Genomic DNA, 13,250 nt, shown 5'->3' on the forward strand with positions numbered 1-13,250 from the left:
GTGATTTTCTGGATTTTTTTCCCCATTTTGTCTCTCATAGTTGAGGTATACCTATGATGAAAATTACAGGCCTCTCTCATCTTTTTAAGTGGGAGAACTTGCACAATTGGTGGCTAGCTAAATACTTTTTTGCCCCACTGTACCTGTACCTTTATTGGAGTGAAAGTAGATTGTCATGGCCCTTTTCTACGTTTTTTAAAAATTTCCTAGTCTAGTTTACAGTCCTGAGATTTGAGAACTCCCATACAAGTACTAACCAGGGCAAACCCTGCTTAGCCCAGACAAGATCAGCCAGAAATGGATTTTTCCACGGAAGAATCTGTTGTGAACCTGTCCTGATACCAGACATATACTCCTGTGCTGAGGACCTGTTTAGAGGTATGCATTTAATTCCTAGTAAAGATTCATCCTCATGAGCTACTATGTGGCATCTTGGTGAACCACAAATTTCTAATTAAATCTATATAGATCCCATGAGCCCAAAATCAAACCACACCTGAATTTGGAACAGTCACAAGCAACTCTAAGAAACTTCCTTTCCCAGCCTAATCCAGATGAGCAGGGAGCACCTGTCGAAGGCCCCTCCCCATTGCAAGATGCAACTGCAGGCATTCTCTCTGGGGGTTCTCCTCCTATGGGACACCTCTCTCTACCACCACCAAGGTGAGGGAAGTTGGGCTGATGGGATACCTTCTCATTCTTCCTAGATCTATTATTTTGGACCAAAGAGCAGTAAAACATCTGGAAGGTCTCAGGTCTCCTGTGCTTATATTAGGACAATCCTTCAACCACTCTGCTTTTGTCTTTTTCCGAGTTGGCCTTGCAACCAGCTGTTGGAGTGAACTGTCCGTGGTCCTGAACCCCTTTGCTATTTAGCAATGGATCTCCATGGGCTCTAATTTGGAGGACCAGCCCCCCTTTTAAAAAAAAAATACAACAGGAAGAGTTAAAAACATAGATCTTTTTAATAGGATGGCAAACAATATTATTTTACACTTCAAGCCCAAGTGAAACAGTCTGAGCTGTGTAGTCAATAGTGCCAAAGAAGTTACCCTTTTCGATCATCCCTGCTAATGGAATTATTTCCTAGGGGAAAAACACAATGACCATTTCCTCTTTATTAGAGGACTGGAGCAATAAACCATGATGTATTTCAAATATTCATATCCTTGTCCAATTAATCTACCCCAACAATTTATAAGCAATACATTCATATGGAGAACAAGTTTCATGGCAGATGTCTCCATGATGGTTGTAATATCTTTTTAGCCTCCATCATTATGTGAATTTCTTGTGACTATGGACAGTCAGGTTCACACATTTTGCTCTCAATGTGAACATATTTCTGGGGCAGGGGGAGAGGAAATATACTGGGCTGAGATTTTACATGGGAGCATCCAAGAAATCTGGCTATGCTGTGGCCAAAGAATGAATCTTGTAGCAAGAAAATGGATTTCTTGTTATGATTCACATTTCCATAAGGAGCAAAAGATGCTATTGAGCAGTGCAAAGGGAAACATCTCTTCCATGGAAACTCCATGACTGCTGATGCATATTAGTCCATTGATGCTTCTGAAATTGGGCTGGTGACACCAAGTGTCCAAATCCCCAGGTTTCTGATTCTACAGATCGATTTCCATCACAGAAGGTGATGCCTAAATTCTCGTGAACCTTCCAGCATCTGCTCTCATGCTCAGCATCCTCAGCTTTGGAGTTAATTTTGCTATCTGGAACAGGGTAAATCCATTAGTTCTCCTTAGTCAGCTGAGCATCCTGGTGTTTAGCCATTTTCTGAAAGGTGGCAAACACTTCTTCTATGTGCTCCAGCTCTGAACGAAGCAAGGCAATCTATGGGGAAAAAGAGGACATTAAGTAAGTATGTGGCCAATGCCTTGCTAACCCCATGACAATTGTTTCTTTGAGCCCATATGACATGCTCTCAAAATGTCAAGTGGGCCACTAGAACCAAACAATCAGGAACCCCAGCAATAAGCTCTTGATACCTTTTGCTCATGATTCAATTTGGCTTTTAAGGGGGTTTGCTTCTGAAGTCTTTCTGTGAGATTTGCCAGCTGCTGCTTTAATTTCTGTTGTCGAGATGTCAGTTTGAGGAGTTCTTTGTGGGGATCCACCAACCCCTAGGATGAGGGAAGAGTCAGAAAAAGCCTGGTTGAGCGGAAGATGTAACCCACCTCCTAAACGAACCATTCTCCATCCATGGTCCTTCAGTTATCATTAGCTCAAGAAAATATCTATCTATCTATCTATCTGTCTGTCTGTCTGTCTGTCTGTCTGTCTGTCTGTCTGTCTATCAATCAATCAATCAATCAATCAATCAATCAATCAATCAATCAATCAATCTGTGAGGCACTGGCCTATACATGTTCCCTGAAAAGGGGCCATAAACCTTCCAAAGTACTTTCAATCACCACCTTTCTTTGTATTCCCCATGAATCTTGAACCCAGTAATATCCTAAATTGTGACTTACCTGCAGATCCATGTAGATGCTGGTATGATGGCTTACTGTCACAGCCACGCAGTTCAGAGGTGACTCTGTTTCCTCAGAATGGGGGAGAAGATTCACAGATCCAGCCAAGCACAATGTCTGCAATGGTTCCTGATACTTCTCATAGGCAGCCCAGGGGGCTATTTCTGAGCAAGTCAGATACACTGGGGACAAATAGAAAAATTTAATGTATATGTTCCACCTTCAAGAAGTCAAGACTTGAAGAGAAGAAGAACCCAACATACTCTTGATTGGGAACCTTGTTATTACACTCACTTGGATATATTTTAAAAGTAAACAAGATCAATACATAAATGTGTCATCTTGCAGGAAGAAAGTTTCCTCATCAAATAAACACAAGTCTTGATCTTCTGCCTACATTTGCAACGAACAGGCTAACAATATCAATTCTGAAACCTAGTGAAACCAAAACATCAGACATCCATCATAGGGGAAGATCAGAAATCAAGCTATTATGGAGAAAACCTATACATGGCTTTCAAGTATCTGTTGAAAAAACAGAAGAGACAGAATGGACCACTTGTGCTGGTGCTAGTGCTACTGGTGCTAGAATCCACAGGCATATGGGTACATCCATGCATCTAGAAGGTTTGATAGAAAATGTTCACTTTCTACAAAAGAGTAATCTTTGGCCAAGCCTCACCTGTTGGTCGAGCTTTGGTTAGCTGGTAAGTTGCCCTCATGGAGCGTACCGTTTGGATGACTTCTTGCACTAACGAGAAGTTGGCCTCTTCCTCAGGATTACACCAATGTCTCTAGAAATGGAGGAAATCACTCGTGAAAAGTTGTTTTTTTGTACAGGCAAATGCTAGAACTTCATCATAATTTATTTGAGGAAGAGTTATGTTTGCCCCAAATAATGGAGGTCACCAAGGGAGCTTCCAAGACCAGGTCTGTGAAAAGCGGACTCACCAGATGTTCAGCATCTGGGTATCTGGCCACACAGATACTAGGAGAAGTCTCCAAGTCTGTCTTGGGAAGCCGCTGCCACAGCTCCTCTGTGAGGAAAGGCATGAAGGGAGACAGGAGGCGCAGAGCCAGGTCTACACAACTGTGCAAGGTCTGCTGAGTAGACAAGAGGCGAACTGGATCTCCACTCCTCAATATGGGTTTGACAGACTCCTGGGAAAAGAATGGTAACCCATTAGCTGATGCAGCTGGTGGAGTTCTAAAACATGAGAGCCCCATGAAAGGTTTAGCATACACTCCCCCAACCCAATGAGCTCTGGAGGAGTTGGACTGCAACTCCTGGAACTGACAGCCTGGGGAAGACTGTTTTAACATAAAGCACACCTTCTGGGCTTTGTAATCCAACCCACCTAGGTATTTCCGTAAATGCACATAAAAAGAGCCCAACATAGAACCTACTTATTCCACTTGGCCTCCAAAGAGGAATCTCACCCAAAAAAACCAAATCCCCCAGATTCCTGGACACTCTGTGCAATCTCCTTCTTAATCTCAACTCGCGTACTTTCGTAGGCCAAACCAAACTCATCCCACAGCAAGGGGTCATTGAACCCTCCATCGACAGTAAGCTCACCAGATAGGTACTGCAAAAATCTTGCAGCCAGAAAAGATAAATGGCATTGGCCACAGAATGCAGCTTGTACTTCTCAAAGTGCTGGGCACAATATTCTGCCGTGTGATAGAGGCGGCTGAAGATCCACTGGTCCATCGGAAAGCTGGGGAAGACCTGGAGAGGGTAAAGGAAGATAACGCACAGTCATGATGCCTATTGGGTATTATTAAACGTATCCTTCCTAAAATCAGAGGAAGGTTGAAGGAGATGAACACTGGTTGCAGAGAAGCCATAAATATAGAGGTAAGAGAAGATCATAGGTGAAGAAAGGCCCTCTCTTTAAGGACAAGTTTGAAAGTGGGACCATGACACATGGAAAAAAGGCTCTACCCCACATTTCTATAGCATAGCCCTTTTTGCACAGAATTCCTCTCCATTGCTGTAGTTGTGTTGAAGGCGGTAGATGCTGGGACTGGAATTTCTTGTCCCACTCTAGATATGGTCATTTCTAAGTTGAGGTCACATGGCAAATCACAGCAGAAGCACGGTTCCACTCACACAGCTTCTGAACCATTTTCAGGAGGCAATAATGAACTTTTAACTACCTGGCAAACCAGCCACTTGCCCGTCCTTGCAAGAACCAGTGCACAGTTTAGTTATATGGGATAGTTATGAACACTGCCAGGGGATCTAAGTTTCAGAAGATCCACAATATTTGGGGACCTAAAGCTTATTTATCTATTCCTCTTCTTACTTCTTGACCAAAGGTGCACCTACTGTACATCCAATGATCTTCAATACCACCTGGGCACCCAAGATCACCTGAAAATCACCTGAAACCGTATATAGGGTTCTCCAATATCCCAATCTGGCTTTCACCTCACACAATGAAAGACAGTGCCCTTTCTGAACATCTTTCCACAACCTCATCACAGTTGTCACTCCCAGTTACCTTCTCTGGATCCAGTGGGGTAAACCCTTCTCCCAGGGCCGCCAGACTGAACTTTAGGGCATTCCAAACCTTATTGCAGAAATGGCTGGCTTTCTCCATGGCTGCCATGTCCAGATTAATACTGGTGCCTGTTTGGAAATAAATTAAATGGAGTCTCAATTTTCAAGTCCACCTATGGTAGACAGTTGTCAGTAAGTCACAACTAATAGCTGTATTATGTCACAAAGTCAGGGCTAGCTACATGGTGCCTATTGATTCTTCCCATACTACCCCTCCTGAGACCCCCCCCCCCTTTCCTAACTCTTCTGACTTTTTACCATCTCCTTTAAATCTAAATAAATAAATGGGAGGACATATGCTCCAAGGAACCAGTTTGGTGTAGTGGTTAAAGATACAGGGATTGAAACTAAGAGATTGTGAATTCCAGTCCTGACTTTATGACATAAGACAGCCTGGTGACTTTGAGCCAGCTCCCCTCTCTCAACCCTGAGAAGAAGGCAATGGCAAACCACTTCTGAAAGAATAATGCCACGAAAACCTCATGGGGGTGGGGGAGTTGATGGGCTTTTTGTATTGTGGATTTTAATTTTGTAAGCCACTCAGAGTCACCCGTTGAGTTGGGCAGCCATATAAATTTATTTAATAAATAAATAAAATAAACAAGCTGGAAGGCACCAAAAACAAACAAACAAAAAACAAAAACTCCAAGGCGGCAAACAAAAAATTAATCTCCGACATCAACATTATTTATAAAAATGCCTGGGTCCCATACAGGCCTACAGACATTCTTAGAAAGTGAAGATGGTGAGGAAGAGCAGCCCGATGCTTTGTTCTGAAACGTGCCTGCAGCCCTCACCCTCCTAAAAAGAACAAACCGTAATCTGGGATAGAACAGAGTGTTCTGAGAAGCTGACCTCCAAAGGTGATGGTGAAAAAAACACTGGCCAGGAACCATGCATGACACCTGAAAGTCTTGAAGAAAGGACATACTAGTGTAGTAAAGTGTACTAAATGATCTACAGTCCAACTCTTGGCATGGCTTTCTAAAGAAACTCCATACCCAAAACTACTGATAACCAACTGTGAATGTCAGCACAGCAGGGTCCTCCTATAAGCATTTTGCAATCTTCTTTTTTCTAACCACTGACTTCTCCATGACCAGCTGTAGTTATTGTATAGCCAGAGCACCTTAGAGGATGGAAGAGAAATACGGACAATTGCTTATTTGCTTGGTTTTAAGTATTCATTTTGTGTATCTGTTTTTATTGGTTTTATATTGAGGGGCAATGGAAGTGTGCCTTCTCTGTCACTGGGATACCGCTCCCCCCAAGGTTCATTCAACCCCATCACTGCTCTACCTAGAAAGGTCTTGAAAACCTACCACAGGCCTGGGGCTGAGGGGCTTTGTGATCCCAAGTGATGATGGATAAGGAATGGTTGAAAATGGTTTTTGTAATGAACTTTCCTATAGTGTTGTTTTAAATTTTTTGTATCTTAGATTGTTAGTTTTTACTCAGTTTTTTTTTTAAATGCAAGACCCCTTGAGTCTCTTCGATTTGGCGGTGAGAGAGACAGTGGGCAACTACAGGGCAAAGCACTTGGTTTATCCAAAAAGAGGCAACATAGCTATGAGACATGAGAAGAAAACAATTCAAAGAGACACCACCTTAATTAATTCAGTGTACATCTAGCTGGGAATTGACCCTTGCCGTTTTCAAGGTTACATTTTCAACCCAGACCAGCATGAAAGATGCTTGTCTGAAATCCATATCATTCTAGCCTCCTTGGTAGGTCAACTACATGGAACTTGACAGATGGCCATGTAAGTCTAATAAATTGCTGATTTTGTGGCTCTTGTTATTAGAGATATTGTATATTGCTAGGAGTCCTTGCAGAGCCAGCAATATATCAACATCATGAATGAATGAATGAATGAATGAATGAATGAATGAATGAATGAATGAATGAATGAATCTCTCACCATGGGCATCATAACGGCAGAGAGCAAACCTGAGAGCATCAGAGCCACTTTCGGGAATTCCTTGAGGAAAATTTTGCAGCTGAAAGGGAGCAGAGAGGGGAGGAGTGAGACCACTCAGAGGCCATGGAAATAAAGAGGGGAGGGGTCCAAGAAGGAAAAAGGCTTACCAGGCCTTCTGATCCAATGACAATCTCTTGTGGACTCAAATTGCTATCCTTCAGCTTCTGATGTAGGACCTGAAACAAGAACAGAAGCAGCCAGTGACAAACAGGAAGCCTGCCTCCATTCAACCCCTAACCCCATTTTTAAAACCTCCCCAAACCTCCTCCAGAATCATAACACCCACATTTGGCAGCACTTTTCCTATGCTTTTCATGATACAAGCTCCCACGTAGTTGCTTTAAGCCTCCCATGTAACATTCCTCACTCTCTTCTCTGAGAAGGTTCTGAGTCTTCAGGCTACAATCCTACATCCACTGATTCAGGAATAAGCCCAAAGGGAGGATTTTTTAAAACTCAAAAGGAATGCTACGTGGGAAACCCTTGATTGAATGCACCAAAAAGAAAATACCTGCAAAGAGGCCCCATGAATAACATCCAAAGGGTCAATCACATTCCCAAGAGATTTGCTCATTTTCCTGCCATGAGCATCATGAATTAATGAGTGAAGGAACACCTGAAGCCGAGAGAAGAAAGAGAGGTTGGAGCATAGAGCTCTGCTAAAAATCTTCACCTTGGACCCACAGTCACACCCTGTTTTCTCAGACATATAATTCATAAAATCCTAGAATTGAGTAGGTAGGACTTAAGTAACCAAGTCCAACCTTCTGCTCACTCCAAGTTCAAGCATCTCTAATCAATGACTGTGTGCTTATATAGACCTAGGAGAGAAGCCCACCAGCTCTCTACCTAATTGATTCCATTGTTGAACAAATGCCATAAGAAAACTCTCTTGACACACTAGGAAAAGCGGTCATCTTGTAACTTAAGATCATGTCCTGTGCTCTGGGAGAGTAGTGTGGTAACCCTTGAACAGTAGAAAGAACCCTGATTTTCTCCAGATAATTTGTATTATTATGATTCCTTGTCATTAGCTACATTCTGGATGTTTAAAATCCCAACCAAACCACCTATCCTGTAGTCCGTGTATTATGGTTCTTCAGCAAAAACAGATGTAGACAATGTGATGCTCCTTGGGAATTTTAGGCTATCGTTTCTTCAATTCTTTACTGACTATTGGCTGTAGCTGGTGGAGTGCAATCCAACTATGAAGGGTACAAAATTGCTTATCTCTGATCCAGAATATATAACTGGGAAGACAATAAAAGGCCATTACAGTCCCCCAGCTGAATTCAGTGTGACAAATGCAGCAGAGGTCAGTCAATGTAATAGCCCAATGTAATGTAATAGCCCAATGTAATAGTGATTTCAGGATGACAGATAAATTAAGAGCTGGGTGACAATATTACTTTAGAAAATGCAGATTGTGAGTGAGAAGACAATATTATCTATCGAAGAACCTAGTTAAGACCAACCAAAGGTTCTCAGTGTTAATGAGTATTTTGGCTTCTCTTCCTCTGATGGGTATTCCTACTGTACCCTCAGGTCACTGAAGCCCAAGATCTCCAAAACACACCTCACCTGAGAGAAAGGCAGTTCCCCGGTTAGCTGTTTTCCTAGCATCACCATCCGGGCAACCCAAAAGAAGAGAAGATCGTTCCCTGTCTCCAAAAGGTTATTGGGATAGAATTGCCGGAGGTCTTCTGTCTGAGGGAAACAGAGATGCCTCTCATATCACCGTCATCATTAAGGAACACTTTATTCAAAATGATTCTGCCCATCCTGCAAGATCATCTAGAGAGTGTCTGCTGAAGGTCCCATTTTCACAAAAGGTGAGAGGAGTACGGACCTGGAAGCAGGACTCTGGGGTGATTGCCCCATGCTGTGGAACATGTTGCTCCCACAGATGCAACTGGTCCATTCACTCCTGGAATTCCAGACTGGAGAAAGAAGACACTTCTTTTTAGCAGGCTTTGGACACATAATCATATGATGAATGGGCAGCCATTGAGTTACATCTTGCTGTTGTTTTTATATTGGTGCTGACTGGGTTGTTGATTTTTATGGCAAGTTGTGGGGTGTTATTTAGAGATTGTGTTTTACATTATTTTAGACTGTATACTGCTCAGAGTTGTTTGAGTAGGTGGTATAGATAGGTGTAAAGTAAAATATATTTTAAGAAATCAAGGATCACTTTCACCCTTTTTGTCTCTTTTTCAGTCTCAGGAACCTCTGGTATGAAAGTGAGGGGTTGGGATCATTAATCCACAGGGTATTCTTGAGATATCCACTTCAGACTGGGTCTACACTTTGGGCTAAACCATAACATAACTTTTGTTTTTACTTTGCCATTTTGGGTGGAAAGAGCCACCGTGGTTTGCATGTCATGGCTGATGCCTTCACATCCTTGACGAACTCAGCCATCCGTAGCTCAGTCATTAAACCACAACTAAAGAAGCTATGGTTTTGCATGATGGGTGAATCAAACCTAAGTCTCCGTGCCCAAGCTGTCAAGTGGAAAGACCAGCAACCCAGTTCTTGGGTTGATTCTGAAGACATACAGGACAGACTTGGGCTTTGGACTACGTGGGCTGGAAAGTCTTGGCAGCTCCAGTCCCAGCAGAACTGGAGGGGGCCACGTTGGAGAAAGCTGCAAAATCCTTGACCACCAAATGTTTTTTTCAATGTTTTTTCTATTGTGACAATTTTCATGGGAAAGCAATCAAGTGCCAAAATGCCACCCACTTCGAATGTTTTGACTGCCTATCATTTCTGGGCAGGCCATATGAGAAATGAAAAAAATGACAGAACGTTGCTCCCCAAACAGGCTTCTCCTAGATTGTGGATTACAATTCCCACGTCCCATCCAGAAAGGTCAATAGCCAGAGCTGATAAGAATGGCAGTCTGATTCTCACTTATAATTTCCAGTGAGCCTGAACAAGAGTCAGGGATGATGGGTGTTGGAATCCAATATACCTGGGTGTAGGCAAGCCAGATAGTGTAATGGGCTATAAGAATAACCTTGGGAGATAGGAGCAAGAGCCGTAGCTGGTGCAACAATCAGACAAGAAATATCTCAGCCCGCAGAAGGAATGGGGCTACTCACCTTATGGGGCCAGCCCAAAGCAGCAAAAGGGAAAAGGCTGGAGGAGAACCAAGTATCTAAGACATCAGCATCTAGAAAAGATAAAAGCAGACAGAAATCTTGTATTTAAAAATGCATCACAGCCTCTTAGATTCTAAAAGACTAGGTACAGCCAGATGCCTTTGGAAGGGTTTCACAGAAATATATCCCACTTAAGGAAGGCAAGAGGGGCTGGTTCTGAAAAGCCTTCCATTTCTCCTGAATGCTATTTCTAGCTGCCTCCCCCAGCCTTGAAAGTCTTGGGAGAAAGAGTCAGCAGGATTAAATTAAACATTTTAATTAAAACAGCCATGGGAGAACATAAATACATAAATAATAAAATAGAGACGTTGAGTCTAAACCACCCCATCAGCACTGCAAGATTAAAACATCCGTGGTAAGAACAAACACCATATTGTGATTAAATTATAATGAGTACCACTATACCTGTCACATAGAATTAATTTATTTTTTTTATATTTCAAATTTGTCACCGCCCATCTCACTGTGGGAATAGCATAAAAGAAAAACCACCACAATTAGATACTAGCCAATGCCAGCAAGACACCATCATATAAACCGATTAAGTAAATACATAAATCAATCAATCATCATCAGGGCCCTCCAAAACAATTTCATTTGTAATGCTTTTCAGAAGGCCATGTCAACCTCTCTAGGGAGACCAGACCAGGAAATCAAGTCCACAGGAAGACTAAAAATATTTTTATTCAGATTGGCTATATAACAGAATCTTACAAGTCTGATTGTGCTATACCTCCTCCTCCTCCTCCTCCTCCTCCTCCTCCTCCTCCTCCTCCTCCTTATACTCCAGTGAAGTAGGGAGGTGTCTGTCTGAGTCACTTCTGAATGTTACCTGGCTGTTCTGGACTTAAAAAATGCTTCAGCCCCTTTTGCCTAGGCAACAGTTTCTGCATCAGGGTCATCTTCCTTACTCTCTACAGGCCATTACGCTTGGGCCAAGCCTGACATCCACATAATTGGAGCCACTGCAGGAAAACATTGCTTCAGCCCCCTAATCTGGTAAGGACACGGGATCTTCAGGAGCTTTTCCTATGATGAATTTACTGGATAGATCACTTATAGTTGATGAATGTAGTCCTGGAGATATCTTGGAGCCACACTATCCAGGGCTTTGAGGTCAAAACTAGCACTTTTAATTGCACTCAGATGCCTCTTGTGAATATACATTAAAGAACTTCTTCCTGGGAACCCAAATTGCTCTCTTCCTCTCAGAAATGTTAAGCTCCTGTGTTGCTGCTTTACCTCTCACCAGCTCCAACTGTTCTTCAGATTTTCCCAGGATGCTGGCTGCTTTCCTCCGAGCTTCTGCTTCCGTCCTGCCCACTACCCATAATCCATCGCTCTCCTTCTGCTGAAATGCACACACAAAGCAATATAAATTGCACTGTGGCTGGGAGAAGCAGACATCTCCCCCTCCCTCCTCGGCCAATCATTCATTAGAGTTCCTGGCCTACAGTCAGAACAGCTGATGCTTACCTCTTCTAGGTCAGGCGACCCAGAAAGCATGACCTGATAAGCTGGAATCTGATGACCCCACCACAGTTGTCGAGAAATACACCAGTCACTAAGCAAGGACACCAGAAGGACAGAATGAAGAGTTTAAGAAGATAAGAGACTCTGTTGTATCACACTAAAGGACCATCTAGCTTGGTCTTCCCTAAACTAGGACCATTCTTTTGTACAGCTTCCTAGGAGTTGCAGTCCCTAAACATCTGGAAAAGCTCAGTTCAAGAGAGCTCTTTCAACATCTTGAACTAGTTCAACACAGATCAGCTACTTTCTTGGCATAATGATCAAAATGTGCCAAGACTGATCAGTACTGGCTTTATCATTAAGAAGGAATGCTGCATATGGCACAGGTACCAGCAAGGTTGGTGAAAACTAGCCTATACCTTATGTGAAAGACCCTTTTTAAATTATTCCATTTAATTTCTCTGGTTTACAATTTCTGCCTCTTTTTCTCCCCATAATGTGGCTTACCCCAAAAGAGAATAGTGTGATAGGATACATGTAAGTGGTAATGCAAAGTTGAAAACCAAGAGAACAATGAAATACAAAATCTCTTTGGATTTTAGCAACAAGGGTCCAGATCACAGCTCAATAACTAAATTCAAGTGCAGAAGGCCCAAATTCAGTCTACTGGAGACTGTGGAATGCCGCCACTAGTAAGACCAAACGTGGTGACCAATCAGAGAATAATTTAAGCCATTAAGCTATTTAATAAAGGGCATTTTTCACCTCAGGAGGCTACAACACTGAACTGGTCCTCAAAAACATGAATCCCACCCAGCCAAACAGAGGACAATAAAAAGCACGCAACAGTTCAAAGGAGATCACACTTGTCTTACTCAGTATTCAAGAGCCAAGTCCTCCAGTTTTTCTCATGAAATTTGGGGATGAGCTTCAAAGATCCAGATTCCACAGCCTTAGGAGATAAACAAGGAGGGGAATTCTTACAGAATCTATCTATTGTTTATCTGCTCCTTAAATGGGTTTACAACAAACCCCTACAATTTAACACCTTCATGGACCTCTACAGCAATGTTTTAATTTCTATAGCTGGAATCAGAGGTCACGAGAAGCCACAATAATCAGTTTGTCTGATTTTAGCTTAGCATTATGCGTGGACTTGACTGCTATGATAGGAAATGATCATTTAGAATCAGGCCACAGAGCTTGTTCAACAAATCATGGATAAAACAAAACGTGGCTGCCGTGTGTGTGTGTGTGTGTGTGTGTGTGTGTGTGTATATATATATTAGATTAATTCTTAAAATCAAAGATATTGAAGGGGCTGTCAATTCTTCAAACAGACAAAAACTTTTGGAGCATTACCTCTAAGGCACTTTGAGCAATGGCTTCACTTCGGACAAACCACTGGTTCTTCAAGAGGATTTCAACCACATCTCCAGAGCGACTGTGAGTGAGAAAAAAACACAAAAGCTCCCTTGAAATCTATTTGCTCCTTTTGATTTGATTTAATCCCCACCTTTCTGCTCTGATAAGCACTTGAGGCAGCTACAAATATTTAGAAATGAAATTT

The 13,250-nt window shown here is 42.4% G+C and overlaps 1 protein-coding gene across 2 annotated transcripts in view; it reads right to left on the bottom strand.

Moving 5' to 3' along the window:
- Positions 1-946: 946 nt before the first annotated feature.
- Positions 947-13,250, bottom strand: part of VARS2 (valyl-tRNA synthetase 2, mitochondrial) — a 32,918-nt gene continuing 20,614 nt past the window's right edge. Inside the window, exons 15-30 of one of the 2 annotated variants that reach the window (XM_088134609.1) lie at positions 13,043-13,124; positions 12,556-12,632; positions 11,684-11,771; positions 11,450-11,555; positions 10,148-10,218; positions 8,622-8,747; positions 7,552-7,656; positions 7,148-7,216; positions 6,981-7,059; positions 5,000-5,127; positions 4,069-4,221; positions 3,441-3,650; positions 3,172-3,283; positions 2,490-2,671; positions 2,004-2,138; positions 947-1,848 (exon numbers count right to left, since the gene is read on the bottom strand). In XM_088134609.1, coding sequence (XP_087990735.1) covers positions 1,747-1,848; positions 2,004-2,138; positions 2,490-2,671; positions 3,172-3,283; positions 3,441-3,650; positions 4,069-4,221; positions 5,000-5,127; positions 6,981-7,059; positions 7,148-7,216; positions 7,552-7,656; positions 8,622-8,747; positions 10,148-10,218; positions 11,450-11,555; positions 11,684-11,771; positions 12,556-12,632; positions 13,043-13,124 — 1,825 coding nt within the window. In that variant the 3' untranslated portion in view covers positions 947-1,746. Of the gene's footprint in view, positions 1,849-2,003; positions 2,139-2,489; positions 2,672-3,171; positions 3,284-3,440; positions 3,651-4,068; positions 4,222-4,999; positions 5,128-6,980; positions 7,060-7,147; positions 7,217-7,551; positions 7,657-8,621; positions 8,748-10,147; positions 10,219-11,449; positions 11,559-11,683; positions 11,772-12,555; positions 12,633-13,042; positions 13,125-13,250 lie in introns of both variants that reach the window. The other variant, XM_088134608.1, reaches the window with a different exon arrangement.

This window comes from Python bivittatus, unplaced genomic scaffold, assembly GCF_059951505.1.
Source record: "Python bivittatus isolate LINGU-HERP-01145 unplaced genomic scaffold, Pbiv_v1 ctg000080_np1212, whole genome shotgun sequence".
In the NCBI taxonomy this organism is placed as follows: Eukaryota; Metazoa; Chordata; class Lepidosauria; order Squamata; family Pythonidae; genus Python; species Python bivittatus.